Source organism: Stegodyphus dumicola, chromosome X2 (assembly GCF_044657685.1).
Source record: "Stegodyphus dumicola isolate Sdum_Otavi_A_Nest chromosome X2, ASM4465768v1".
Classification (NCBI taxonomy): Eukaryota; Metazoa; Arthropoda; class Arachnida; order Araneae; family Eresidae; genus Stegodyphus; species Stegodyphus dumicola.
The window spans coordinates 142,536,825-142,552,923 of NC_140781.1; the positions used below are offsets into that span (position 1 = coordinate 142,536,825).

General features: G+C 34.3%; 1 protein-coding gene across 2 annotated transcripts in view; it reads right to left on the minus strand.

The window, feature by feature from the left end:
- The window catches only part of LOC118187441 (proton channel OtopLc-like), an 80,147-nt gene that overhangs the window by 8,926 nt on the left and 55,122 nt on the right, over positions 1-16,099 (minus strand). For both annotated transcript variants that reach the window (XM_035357658.2, XM_035357657.2), the window contains 3 exons: positions 10,069-10,183; positions 5,286-5,565; positions 260-420 (listed from right to left, as the gene is read on the minus strand). In XM_035357658.2, the coding sequence (XP_035213549.2) occupies positions 260-420; positions 5,286-5,565; positions 10,069-10,183 (556 nt within the window). The remainder of the gene's footprint in view (positions 1-259; positions 421-5,285; positions 5,566-10,068; positions 10,184-16,099) is intronic.

Sequence of the window (16,099 nt, forward strand, 5' to 3'; positions counted from 1 at the left end):
ATATTTCATATTGATTGATTCATATTTCATATTTCATTTTCATATTGAAAAATTTATTTTAAATTTATATAAAGACCACAAAAAATATTTTTAACTGAATGTTTAAGTCTAAATAAAGAAAAGTTATTCATGTTGAAAATGTATTTTAAAATCACAAAGACCAAATAAAATTATTTTAATGCTAATTCATGATTTAAAAAATTAAATTTACGTGTCTTATAACCAATACATACAATTACTTCAATAAAGGAATACTTACCTGTGAATTAAGAAATATGAAATACATCTGGATAAAAGTAAAAGCCATTCTTGTTATAGGACTAACTCCATATAAAATATTATAACAACTGGTTCCAGACTCTAATTCAAAAAACTGCCCAAATTCTAATCCGGAATAGATCATGCTTGCAATTCCAAATGCTAGGGGGGAAAAATCTCAGATATTATCCTAAATTCTTTTAATCATACTTTGAAAATATTATACTGTAGTTCTTAATATACTTTTTAATTACATAAAAAGAAAAATGATCAATAACAGAAATACACTGCTCAAAACAATTAGGGGATACTGTGATTTTGATGTGAAATGACAATATAATGAGCAACTTTTTTAACAAAAATTAAACTGAAGAGGTTAAAAAAGAAAACTATACCATTTAAAAGTTAGGAATGTGCAAGATTTGTTTGTGACATCGGAAACTATGTGTTTCAGATAAGGAGTGAAAAACGACCTGTAGCATTCCTTCTACAGCAAGATACTAAAACGATTGACACAAGTTGAATGTTTTGTAACAGTGAATATGATGTTTCAGCAAGATGATTTAGCTCGCAGGGCCATCGGTCATTTAGAGGTGAATCAAAACAATCCGTTGTAGGGGAAACATTAGGACTTTCTCAAAGTGTATTTCCAGACTATGGAATCTGTTTTTTGGAAACTGGAAGATCGGGACAAGATCGTAAGCCTGCAACAACACAAAATGAAGATTGGTATTTAACATTAATGGCCAAAAGAAGCTGCATTATGAATGCTACTTTCTTGCAAAAGTATCTTCAGTGGGCTACTGGTACCAGGGTTTCAACTCAAACTGTTCAAAATCGACTCCACTATGTGGGTTCATATATTTGAAGACCTATGGTTTGTATTTCGTTGACACAGGACCACTGTGCTGCTTGCAGAAGGTGGGCAGATGAGCATTTCAGATGGGAACGAGATGAGTGAAGCAATGGATGAGTCACACTTTAGTGTGCAATCTGACAAGAGGCAGTTTTCATCTGGAGAGAACATGGTACAAGGAGTACTCCTGCATTTGCGCATGAGAGTGTCCAGTTTGCCGTAGGTGGAGTTATGGTATGGGTCAGTATTTCTATCAATGGTCACACCAATCTGCACATTATCAGGAATGGAGCACTGAAGGCTCTAGACCCTCCAGTGGCCAAATGGAAGACCACTGAGCCATGAAATTCATTTCATACGGGCTGATCTTTAGAATATGGTAACTGGTAGTTTGGCGACATTTTGGAGGCGATAAAGGTTACTACTTGGGACTTTGGTAAAAATGTGAGCAGTACTCAGTTCTGATTACGCATTATTTTGTGTGAGGGAAATGAGATGTCATGTGATATTAATGGACGAATTACGGTTCTTTAATCGGAAAAGGGGGGAATTTGGAAAATATCTGTGGCTGTATATTATTTTGTATTAAGCTTCATTGTGTGTTGTGTGAAGTAGGGTTGAATAATTTTGGGATTGTTTGGCACTGTCTAAAGTGAATTCTAGATGTGATAAAGAGAATTTTGCTTTTTATTTAGCGGAGGAAGTGTGGAGGAAAAATTCGCAGAAAAAATTGTTCAATAATTTTAATGAATCCATAATAAAAGTGTATCCACCATGTAAGCAAGATTCTGAAGAAGATTAGGTAAGTTAGTATTTTTAATTATTTGAGGATATTATTTTTATGCATTGTTCTAAATGTAAGATGGAAGTAAAGTAATTTGGTATTATTGGGAAAATTGTTATTAGCAATGATTTAGTTTAAAGTAATTAGGATTGTAAGCTAATTTTTATTAATTTAATGTATGTGCTTATTTATATTTTAAGTAGTGTTTTTGAATTTAATAATATTTTAATTAAATGATAGTTATTTTGTGAATTTTATGTTTGTAGGAATTTGGTATACGTTTTAGTTGAAGTAAACGTGCATGGAAATAATTTAAATATTTGACACTAAGTATTTGTAATGTTTGCGGTATGAATTCGTTGGTGACATTTATAATATAATAAATAATTTAGAGGTAAAAGTTTTTGGGTATTTTATTTATTTTATACGTGGAAATGTTCATATTTGGAAAGGGTATATACTTTTTCGTTATTAGGTAATTTCATATATGTTCTTTTTAATGGGTTTAAAGATTCAGAAAATTGTCATGCATTTTCGTGAAATTTTTCTAATTTATGAGAAAAAAGCAGTGTACATGGATATGGGGAAGAGTGTGCGCAATGCCATTTTTGTGCAATTCTGTGATTTTTTTTTTTTTTTAAGTAAAAATAAGTCGACGTGTACATGGTTTAGTGATATTTTAATTAAATGATAGTTATTTTGTGAATTTTATGTTTGTAGGAATTTGGTATACATTTTAGTTGAAGTAAACGTGCATGGAAATAATTTAAATATTTGACACTAAGTATTTGTAATGCTTGCGGTATGAATTCGTTGGTGACGTTTATAATATAATAGATGATTTAGAGGTAAAAGTTTTTGGATATTTTATTTATTTTATATGTGGAAATGTTCATATTTGGAAAGGGTATATACTTTTTCGCGATCAGGTAATTTCATATATGTTCTTTTTACCAGGTTTAAAGATTCAGAAAATTGTCATGTATTTTCGTGAAATTTTTCTAATTTATGAGAAAAAATCAGTGTACATGGATATAGTGAAGAGTGTGCGCAATGCCATTTTTTGTGTAATTCTGGGATGTTTTTTTAAGTAAAAATAAGTCGACGTGTACATGGTTTATGTGTATGTGTTATTTTGAAAAACGCGTAAGGAGTATGGTATTGTGCACTTTTTCCCAATTTTGCAGTGAACATTTGTCATGATTAAGCAGTTTTGTTAGATAAAATTTCTAGCATAAGTGTAATTCGGCTAGTAGATTGTTGGAAGAAGTGTTCAGTAGATAAAAAGAAAAGAAACATGTCTTTACTTCGTGAAGACAAAAATGGCGGCAAGAAAAAAAAAATAGAGGGTTGCTGTAGGAGAGTTGGTCGCCAAATTTTCGCCAAAAAATCACCAAGTTACCATAATCTAAAGATCAACCACAATACGTTCCCTTTGAAAAGTCCTCTCTGATTTTATTACAGCAAAGCACAAGATAGCTATTTTTGCAGATTCCTTCCTTCAGAAGATATTGCTTATATATTTTATATTAATGAATTAACAAATCGACATATTCCTATCTTTACAACATTTTAGCGTATTTTATTAGAATGTGATTGGTACTATTCCCATTAACCCATTGAAAATTTTTAAAAACAGAAAGTTACTCAGAATATCATCATACATTTTAAGCATATGGGCATGCTTTTAATTATGCGCATGCTTCATGTTTTCATCATCGTTTGAATTCATTCAAATAATTATTGCAAGCTGGAAGATAATGTACCACTTAGCATTGAACATCTCGGATTCTTTTGCATGGTAAAAATAATAGTTTGAGGATGGTGAATTGATGATGACTGGGGATTTGAGCAATGATGTGTTTGAATTTTCAATTCAATGACCATGCTTTTCATAATTTGGTCATAACGAGAGGAAACACCTACTATGGTTTGTCATGCCATGTCAGAAAGACATCTCCATGATTTATGCCAAAGAAATAACAGATATTTGTACTAGAGAAAAACCATAATGAAACACTCAAAATGTTACAGTATGTATATGGTGATGACACATTTCACAATGCTATAGTAGCTGATGATGGCATTTCAAGTTGGAAATATGCAAGTAGGCATTTCAAGTTGGAAATACGCAAGTAATATAAAGCATGTTATGGTAGGCTATGTGCTGTGGTACATGTCAATATTTCACACCCATGAGAGTCACCGAACTTTAACTACTATGCAAATATTTCAAAAACAGTTTGTGTGGAGTCATGAGAAAAATAAAAATGGATTTGCGCAAGAAACTGTGGTTTTATTGCACCCTGTTGCTTCTGTGGCATTTACAACACTGTCCGATATCTAGGCAGTCTCTAGCCAATATCTAGGCAGTCTAATCATTTAAACTGCAAATCGGCAAAAGAGGTTTTTTCTCCAAATGAGAAAATGAAAAACAGCACGCCAGCAGTGCTAACAAGATGTCACAAAAGAGTCTATTTCATGTTTTTGAATCAATTATTGAACACTGTAACACAGCGTGATTATTGAACACTGTAACACAGTGTGTAACACAGCGTGAGGATTCGAATTTGAAAAAGGAAAACATAAAAGGGCATTATAAGTTATCTGATTCTGAATAAGAGAATCAATCTTAAAACTTCTCAATCAAATTATGTAGTATCCTTAGTGTAATATTAAAAATACCAGGGTCTGATTACCACCTAAATCGATGAAGACTTGGCCTAAGCCTCCTATAACTCTTCATTCTCCCTTATACAAATGAAGAAATTGAGCAATTGCTGCTTCTGAAAAATCAATGTTTTAATTGGGTTCAGAACAATGTGCAGTTTTAACAAAAGCACTAAATTGTTTAATATGGGCTTTGCAGATGAAGTTACAGGAGAAAGGTAATAATCACCCATAACTCGTGATCTAACATGATTTTACACCTCATAACAATTTATTATTATATGCTTATAGCATCAAACACATCTTACATTCATTTTTTTCATTCACGATTATAGTTGCATTTCTTTATCTTTTTTATTCGTTTTTCACTTGCTTTGCCTTTTAATTTATTTGCAGTTTAAAAACTCATCATTTTTTCTCACAATCAGAATAATAACTAACATATCTATACTACGTAAACAACTTTTGATATCGTAAATGAAATTAAAATCAGTTTCACTGATAAAAATTCAAAAATACATTACTCATCTTTACAAAGATAATGTAGTATCAATAACTAATGTAAATATTGATAATTTATTCTTTGATTTGTGGTAACATACTAGTGAGAGCTGGAAATGATATTTTATTTTTGTGCAACTGCAAAACATAATAAATAAAAAAAAGACTTACAAACCAAAAGCTTATTTTTAATATATATATATAAAGGAATCTTACCAACAGCACCAAGTCTTAGGTAAAAGTTTCCATGCTCTTTAACTACAGAGACTTTGTTTTGTTTTGATGGATGGTTTAAACTCTTGTTGCTGTTACGAAAGCTACCATTTTCTTCCTCTGACTGAGGTACAGAATTATTTGATTTACTCATTGATCTTAAGCAAGAGTTTATTCCTTTTTTGCAGACTAGACTTTTACAGCACCTTTCAGATCGCAGTATGAAACAGTACATGAACAAAAGAAAAGATATGCTTCCTCCATACAAATATAAAAAGAAACCCTAAAATAAAAAGATGTCTTTTAATTCTGCATAGATATTCTAAGAAACACTGTAAATAAATAGCATAAAATCACAACCAAAATAAAACATTAAAACTAAAAATAAATAAATAAACTTTTCTTATTTTTAAAGGTTGTTTAAACTAATAAACTGAGAAAAAAATTTTTAACCTAGAAAATTTTGAAACTGGAAATTACTTTACTTTATAAAGCTAGAGTTAAAAACAGAAAGTAGAGGATAAGAAAAAGTAACTTATACAAAATTTAGAAAGAAATATCATATATCTACCGCTAAAACGTTAAAGCTGTTTTTATTAATTCTGCTCTTTATTTAATGTTTCTTTTCATTTATCTAATGAAATAAAGAAACAAATGAAATGAAGTTCTGGATATGCATACTCAATGAAAGAGGCACTGTGAAATCGTTCATCTGTCAAAAGTGCTAAAACTGGCTGTCTCTTACACAACAATTAAGCTATTTCAAGAGGGCTATTCATTATGAGGACAGACCAAGGAAAAGCTTGTTTGATACTGTTTTCAGATGCGCCTGTGTTGACACATGTAACGAAACAGGAAGGATAGAAATTATCACTGTGGATTTTTATGTGTGCACTGAAGTTACGGGATACCCCTCAAGATCATATCCCATCTCAATGGTTATCATTCCATTGGTAAGTCAGTGGTCAAAAAACATTTATCTTTCTTCTTTTCTAAAGCCATACTTCACCAATTCAAATTTTCTTCCATTCTATTATCATTAAAGCCTGTTTCTGCTGCTTTCATACTTGTTAACTCATAAATATCTTGTATATCCCAATAAGAGGCCCAAAATGTTAAGCCTAGTGATGCTATTAAGTGCTTGGAAGCTACTAGTATACAGTCATCCCTCGCTACGTCGCGGTTCATTTATCGCGGCCTCAGTACATCGCGTATTGTTCAAAAATATTCATAAAAAATTCAAAATTCATGAATTACGGCGCGAAAGTTGCCCGCACGCCAGCAGAAGGCAGGAAAGTGGCCACACAATTCAAAATCCACGTTTCTGATTGGCTGGCTACGAGGGGTCTGACGTCACCCATGACTACGACGGATTTACGCGTGACGAAGTTCTCCACTCCGCCGTACACAGCCAACGGCTGGCTCGGTTGGTAGCCACAGAAGTGTTCTCCGACATGACGACGGAAGAAGTGAACACGCTGATCGAGTGCCAATCGAACCCCTAACCGACGAGGAACTCGTCGAAATGACAAGATCGGCGAGTGAGGAAGAAGAGGTAGCTGACGGCAACGAAGCTGAAAAACGTGGCCTTACCTCGGAAAACCTGCAAGAGCTCTGCAACAAAGGGCCCAAGAAATCAACAACAAACATGGTCAGAGCCGTATTGACGGTGTAATGGCGTTGTACAAGGGCATCTTTGCTCAGAAGAAAAAACAATGGTCACAACTCCCTATCACGATGTTCCTTGTGCGCCGAAAAGTTCTGCACAAGCTTCTCCTACTGTCTCTACACAGCCTACTGCAGCTACCCCAGCTCGATCCGAAGCTGGCCGCGACGATCCAGCGCCCCTAGTACCGACGATGAGGCGTCATCTGAGGAGCAGTAGAGCTCTCATTAACCTGTGAAGTAAATCATCTTCTTCACCTCCATCGTACTGCACAGGTGTTTCATCCACATTTATAAAGATTAAACAAAGAGAAGCTATTGTGAGAGGTGGGTTACGTACCTTGTTATAAAAGAAAAGTTGTTATAAGAATAAAAGAGTTTTAAAAACAGATTTTGCAGTATGTACACTTTAGTTACATCTACGTATGTTACACACACACACACACACATATCATATTTATGTTATTTATACATTATTTTATGTATGTTATTTATACTATCAATATTTTATTCACATGTTTGAAACTATTCTGTTCTTTAATGATCTAATGATAACATATGCACTTATATGATTTCATACACACTTATTTATATTATACATATACAAAATTTATTAAAACACTTATTTATATTATACATATACATATTTTATTTTATTTTCTCGTGTAGCATAATTTCTCACCCTTCAATGACATTGTTTTTTAAAATGTGTTGAACTCTTTGGAGCCACAGCTCCTGGTAACTTTTAGGCGAGCTTACTACAATTTCTAATTTACTTATTTTGCAGCATATTGCGCAAAATGTTTTCTAGACCAAATTGGTCATACAGTATTGTACTAACTACCTTGCTTGTTATACATATACAAAAAATGTACGTATGTTAAAAATGAGAGGGTGACACAACTTTTTCACTTATCGCGGCCGGTTCTTGTCCCTATTAACCGCAGTAACTGAGGAATAACTGTATTATTAGTGCTGCGAAAATAAATGATTCCTATTTCTACCATCGCTTGGAATGGTGCATTTTACTCTAAAGTACAGTTACTGCTCCTTAATTTTGAATTTCTTTATTCCGTCTTTCCCAAATTAGCCTAAAATGCCAGAATTCTTTACTTTTATGGGTATGAGAGAAAATATAATGTAGGGTATAATCTATTTTGCACTATTTTATTTCGTAGTGCAGCATATAATGCATAAGGTACTTCTCCTGCCTTCGTGGTGTAGTGGTTCTGCACGCTGGGCCGATATTCCAGAGGTCGGTGGTTCGATTCCCGACGAAGGCGTTCCTAATTTTTCATCGTGCCTGCTTCCAAAAAATACCTAATGTCTCTACAGTGGCCCCCGAACTAAAAGGGTGTTGGATGATAATTCTCCTCACCCAAGATTTGGCGCCTGGTTCCCCTAAAAACCCCAGTTGCTCTTTAAAAAGAAGGAGTATATAAGGTACAAATAGGGCGCAGCCCCATCCACCTAATCGACAAGATTTTATGACAAACAAGGGCTGCGCCAAGCAAAAACCACGAACGAGGGCATCCAGCAACCCGGCCATGTCCTGGCAACAGGCAGTAAAATTAAAAACAAACCTAAAAACTTCAAAAACTTCAATTTAAAAACACTATAATCAGGAAACCAAAGGGTGTTAAGGGGCCCCGGGTAACAAAAAACATGTAAAGAAAACCAAGAAAATAAACTGGAAAACATCACAACAGGAAAACAAGAAGAAAGGAAAATAAAAACTAAAGTATAGTATATAAGGTATTTCTCCCGCCTTCCTAGCATACTTTCGTGGTTCTGCACGCTGAGCCGGTATTCCAGAGGTCCGTGGTTCGATTCCCGGCGAAGGTGTTTGCTAATTTTTCATCTCTCCGGCTTCCGAAAAATCATAATGTCTCTACAGTGGCGCCCGAACTAAAAGAGTGTTGGATGAGAATTCTCCACACCCAGGATTTGGCGATTGGGTCCCCTAAAACCCCAGTCGCCCTTTAAATGGGGGAGTATATAAGGTACTTCTCCTTCCTAGCGTGCTTTCGTGGTTCTGCACGCTGAGCCGGTATTCCAGAGGTCCGTGGTTTAATTCCCGGCGAAGGCGTTGCTAATTTTTTCATCTTGCTGCTTCCAAAAAAATACCTAATGTCTCTACAAATGTAATACAGGGAACATTATATTTTATTATCGTTTTATGATGATATATCTCATTGTACACGATTTGCCAATTAAACTTCACTTAATTACGCATGCTACAGGAATATTCTATTTTACATACTAATCGTTATTTAGCGACAGTCAGTTTTTATAGACTTGGAACATATTATCTGCAGATATAGAAGTATTGCTGTAACTGGAGATATTGTCCATAACCTATTCAACTTTTGTCATTTCATATGACTGATTCTCAAACAGAGATAAACTGGGTACACATAAATATAGGATATCTTGTTACTACAATGAAAGAAATATAACTTTGATCACATTTTAATATTACACTCTACAGCAGAGAATGTTATTTTTGAATCTATATTAAAATATCAATTGTTCTTTTCCAAAAACAGTTTAAAATATATTATATGAATTATCAGAGCATTTCCCTGTTTTCACAACATTATTAATTATAAAGATACTAAGCATTCAGAATTTGCTGAGCAATTTTCATCTTTTAAAAATTTTTTTTATTAACGAAACGTATTTAATATTAATTACAATATATGATGATATATAAATATAAACCTCACATCAGAGTTTGTTTTAACACAGTTTAAAGAAGAAAACTTTTTAAATGAAAAAAGACCTAAACAAGCACAATTTAGTCAATCCTACATTGTTACTTTAATTATTATTTTTCATACCTGAAATACATATTTTAGTATCATCACTGTTTACTGTAATCACATAACATAACATGCGCTTTTAAAACACCTGAATAATACTTCGCTACAACATCAGGAATTTATTGCGTTTTATGATACAGAAAAGTAAGTATTTAATAATATTTAAATCATCAGCAAGTATTTAATAATATGTAAATTGATATCTGTATAATCTTACTCAGCATTTATTTGATATTTGAATGTCACATTGTTCTAACGGTTTATATATTTTGTTTAAAAACATTAAGAAAAATTACTTCATAATAGGATACAGGGATCTTTTTTGATATCACTTCTGCAACAGGAAAACAAATCCCCATTACAACCAGCAATTTAGCATAAATTCCACTCAGCATGATAAGCAGAGAATCACTGCAAAGGAAAAAAAAAAATAATTAATTTACTGACTGAATGATGAGTTTTAATTTCAGCTTATAAAATACATGTATATTTATAAAATATATATCTATATATATATATATATATATATGCCCGTGTGCGTGAGTATGCTTGCATAAATATACAACAAGATTGCAAGTCACAGCTGTAGAATAAAATACAGATATGAAAATTTAAATAGCAATTTAAAATGTAAAGAAACTAAGCTTATAAAATAACAGAGTGTACTTTTTAGCACTTTAGTATATTTATGAATATAGTTAAGTGCGAATAAAATTTCCATGATTTTATTCGAAATTGCTTTTTTATTTCTGGGAGAGAAGACATTACGATCACCCGAAAAGGGTTCTATCCCATGTAACACCAAAATAACTCTTACTCGGTAAGTCACAAATATTAGACTTTGGAAATAGGGTGGTGTCTCGTGCCAAACCTTTTACGTGGTTGAAATCGCGCGTAGGACTTGCAATTCTAAAACATCATTGAAGCACTCAAACTGATTAATGGCTGAAGAATCTTGAAGCCATTAAAAGGCCAACCTAATGAAACCAAAGCGTTATCCTGTTAAAAGAGGATACTTTCAGAAAGGAATTCCACTGTATGTAAAGTTTGCATTTATATTTAATAGGTGATGGATAATGAAGTTACATTTTTCACACATGAATGAGCAGTTCTAACGGGTTCTTTAACAGAAAATTTCTAAAAAGTACTACACCTCTTTTAAAATAAACCCTTCGATCTCGCAATGCATTATGATCCCAAAAATTTCATCAAATAAGCGGTGCCGATGTACCATAATTAGTTGCATGAGAAAATGAGATTTATTGGAAGAGGTAGCTTTCTTACAGTTACATATTCTTAAAGCTTGCATACCAATCTAGGTTCTTACCAACATTTAACCAAGGTTAGCAAAGGCACGCAAATTGCTTAGGGCTTTGCAGTCCTATTTTCTTTACGTTCGATACACATCCTGATACGCATTAAATTAGGGTCCATCAATGGTCGATTGGTTGCGGTAGTCGAACATTGTTATTTCAGAGGATTAGTAATCCTGGCGAATGGGCTGACAGCTTGATGTTTTCATGGTTTACTGATGTGCAATACAAACACGAGCCAGTTTCTCAAAGAAATTCCTCCACGAAGACGTCCCCCTTCCTTTAGGCAGCCAGCCCTCGTGCACGTTACCATAGTCAAAAAAGGAAAGCCATTAAATATGATTCTTAACTATCATTAAAACTGCTCATCGAGTTATACATCTTCCGTAGAATATGAAGGGAAATACTGTAAGCGTAAAAGAAAATGACATGTGCTTATAATGGTAGTAATTTCTCATTATTGCTCGCTTGATAAAGGCCTTTGAATTCATTTGCGATTTAGAATGGGGACAACTTTACACAATTCCACTGCTTACTCATACCGGGTAGAAAAACATCTTCCAGTAACAACAAGCAAGATGAGCTGAGCTATTAATTCTTTAGATCCTAGCAAGACTTCCCGATTGAAAGAAAACCACAGATATCATTTCCTATTCCGCTTACTTACTATTCTACACTGCTGGCCATTAAACTTGCAACACCATGAAGGAAAGCAAATGCAAAAAGATATTTATTGCACGTAAAAAAAAGAGTAAGGCAGGGAGTCAAAATGATTAAATTTGTAAGCAGTTTGGGAGTTTACAGGGGACGAAATTAGTAGGAACAACAGCCACCCCTGGCAACTAAAATGGCCTTTACCCGGTTAGGCGTGGAGTCAGACAGGACTTGGATGACAGAAACGGACAACCTTATTCCATGCTGCTTCAAGTCTATGCCACACTTCATCAACGGTATTAGCTGGAGAGGGGTGGCGAGCCAGTCTCTCAGCAACCCATGACCAGATGTTTTCAGTGGGTGACAGATCTGGAGACCGTGCAGGCCAGGGCAGCAATCGAATACCCTACACGAAGATCAGAACTCGACGTGCAACATGTGGTCATGCATTAGCTTGTTGAAAGAAGGCGTTTGGCAGGCCTCGAAGATAGGGCACAGCCACCGGACGTAAAACGTCAGAAATGTACCGATCTGCGTTCAAATTACTGTCGATGCGAACCAGAAATGTGCATGTCGTGTATCCAATGGCTGCCCAAACCATCACACCAGGTGCAGGACCCCTAAGCCGATATCGAATGCAAGCAGGCGACGTACGGTCTCCTCGAAGCCTCCAAATACTTATACGGCCATCAGAATACCGCATACTGAACCGGGACTCGTCTGAAAAGATGAAGTTGTGCCACTCCTGTATCCAGCTTTGTCGTTCGGCTTACCAGAGTCGCCGTCTCTCTCCATGCTGCATTGTCAAGGGACGCCTAAGTAATGGTCACTGTGCTGATTGTCCGCGCTGCTGCAAACGTCGACGCACAGTACGAGCGGTTACTGGATGTGCTACAAATATGCCTATTTCCTGACTAATGGTCCAAGATGTCGTTGTAAGCTTTTGCAGGGCTGACCTCACAATATACCTGCCCTCGCGGACGTTATTCATGGGAAGGCGTTGAGATCCTGCATGCCGTTCAGTATGACCCTCAGCAACCCTCTGATTTTATATTCGCATGACAGTAGTTTTATGTCGACCAATGCGACGGGTGATACCACGGAACGATAATCCACACTTTCGATAGGCAACGATCCTGCCTCTATCGAATTCCGACACTTCCTGATAAGCATTTCTTATTATTATTCGAGGGATAACACGATATTCTGATCAAACTCCGACCTTACAAAGCGCTTTCCAAATGAGAAATCCACTACACAACTTTTCTTTTATGCAGTGCTTCAGATGTCGTTGCTCTCTCTTGCTGCGTCTAAATGCGCTGAGATACTAATCAGTTGCATATCCCAACCTCTTCTTTCTTTCATATGATTTTGAAGCTTGTCAGATTATTTCTTCTTGGTGTTGCAATTTTAATCCCAGCAGTGTATTTTATGTATAGTAATCCTATGTGAAGCTATTAACAGTTTTGGAATCGGAAAAATTCTCTATTGTCCACGTTGGAATTAAACCTTGTTTTTCAGATTACAAGGTTGAAATCATGAACATGACAGAAATGCATGGGAGGGAAAAAAATAGCGTAATTTCTCTTACATTGCTTTACCCGAGAATACATACGGTATGGGTTGTTGTTGTCGTGCCCCACATTACATGGAACAATGGTTGCCGCTTGCTCCGAAGAGAGGTTGGACTTCTATTTTCCATACCTAATTTTGAGGCAGTGCACGCCGGGAAAGGGGGAATCCGGGGTCTCCCACCCCTCTCCTCACCCACTAATCCACACGAGAGGACTTTCGGCTCACCGCTTGGAGTGCCGCCCTGCCGCACCGACATTATACATTTACAAACATCCATGTCTTATCCGGGATTCGAACCCGGGCACTTCGGTACCGTAGTAGGCTCATTTATGTAAGTGTGTACAATATATCTGTATATGAGTTTGTATTTATATGTATATACATATATTTTGATTGTACTCTTCTTCAAGTGCCTTGTATGCACATGTATATATATATTTCTTTGTACATTGTTGTACTCTTCTTCAAGTGCCTTGTATGCATATGTATATCTCTTGTTTGCATTTTATAAATGTCGTCTGCTCATCCGGGGCTGCCCAGGGCTGCGGCCTGGTAGCTAGTGGTTGACTCCCGCCGAGTTGATAACCAATTCTGCATGGATATATCTATACCTGGGTCGGAAGCCAACTCAGCGGTTTACCTCCCCTAACCACTATACCGTCTGGGCGACATATGGTATGGGTTATAAACAATTTACTGTTTTGCAATGTTCTACAACTTTTCTATGTATTCAAAGAGAAAACTTAAATGTAATTCTGTATTAATTTTAACCCCCCCCTGTAAGCTATAACCATTATTTGCTTTTCAAATTAAACGTAGAAAACTTATAATTCGATATAACATTTATTATTAAGTTTTTGCGGCATGCATACATTACATGCAACAATATTTGAAGAACTAAATATATTTTTGTGATCAAATAAAAAAAAATAAAAATATTAGATTTAATTACATGAAAAATTTTTCCTTCTTTCTCTCTCGCATTAAAAGCTCTGAGGAAGGATATTATACATACATTGCAAAAATAAAAAAATCAACTTATGAATATTATGAGCGTTAAATTCGCAAATAATAATAATAATAAAACAGAATGCAGGACAATTGAAGCGTAAAATTTTAAACAGTGCATGGTATATAATGAGCATTTATATACTAAATGTTCAAATCACAAACGCTGCACTCTTATTAAAAACAAACATAGCTTTAATTTCAGTTTTGGCATGAAGTCCTTAAATATTTTATTTCACGAAGGGCAGAAAGATCAAAGTATGAAGAATGTACGCAATAAAATACACTATTAAATAAATATATAAAGAAGAATGCAATGACATTCTATTAATTTCGTTGCAACAACAATGTTATGAGAAACTGAACAAATTTAGCAACAAATTTTGTGTCTTTGAAAAAGAATACATTCTCCTTGTAATTTTACAAGGGTCTCTCTTATTTCATTCTCTCAATATGCATATGAAATAGACTTTCAAAAATAGCATTTATGGTGAAAATTAGTAGCTCTGTAGACATACGCGCTGAGAAGTAAGGAACCAAATACTAATAATAATAATAATAATCAAAACATGTGAAATACTTTTACTCGTCGTACTTTTAAATACTGGTATTAAACTCAACTTATATTTATGTATAAGGATCATTATACAATTTCAATGTACAATTTGCACAAAAAAAAGGAGGGGAAGGGACAGTTCTATATCTCTCGTTCTACTGCGCAGATTGACAAAATTTAACTTCTGATTCATGTCTCGAAAGCGCAACTTTCATATTTATTAGATTTATATATAACATTTTTCTAGCATAGGTATTTTGACACAAAATCGGACTTTTTCTGAAATGACATACCTAAATTTTTTCCATATTTTGATTCTACTACTCAAATTATGCCAAAATACCAAAGTTTTGTAAAAATCGCATAAGTAGTATTTAAAACATTAGCTCTCAAAATTTTAGCGCCTCAATGCTAATTGAATATGGTATATATTTATTAAGATTTCTTTTTTTATTAAACTTACTGGATTTCTTCTTTTACAATTTGAAATTTGCGTTCAGTCCAAATAAAATTCACAATGATTTTTTTTATTTGTATTTAAAATTTGTATTGTTTAATAATTTTTATAAATTTTTCGAAAACATTTTTGAATTATTACCTACAACATTTTTACCATCCTCTTAAAGCAGATGTATTTCTAGGCATACCTGCAAAAATTTAGAGTTTTTTTATTTAAAATTTCCGAAGATATACGTGAATTTATATACTGGCGCGTTTTGAAATTTAGCATATTTGTCATACGCGATAATAACGCCAACACGGTTTGCGCAGTATGTTAAAATTATTTGAAAGAATGAACGATGCACCTTTTATTCCGCTTGTGTACACTGAAAGGGAAAGGAAAATTGGTTACCATAAATTACGAATTTCGCCAAGTGAATTAATCTTAGCGCAAACTAAAAAAAAAATGCGCCAAGACAAATTTAAAAATTTCTCGGTGTAGCATTGTTTTCACGGCTAGCTGTAAAACTGTTAAGCAAAATTGGTAAAATTTAACTGAAACAAACTTTGGACATAAACTCTGGACAAAAAGAATTTAATTAGACACTACGTAAAGAAACTTACATGTCAATATTAATACAAAATCATACAAAGAAATTTACTCTGGAACAAGAGAAAAAGTTATGTCCACGCACAAATCTGTCGAATCTCTAACGAACGGTTGAGTTGCTATTTTTTTTTAACCGTTTTCTTTTAAAGCTTTTCTGACTGTTGCCATTT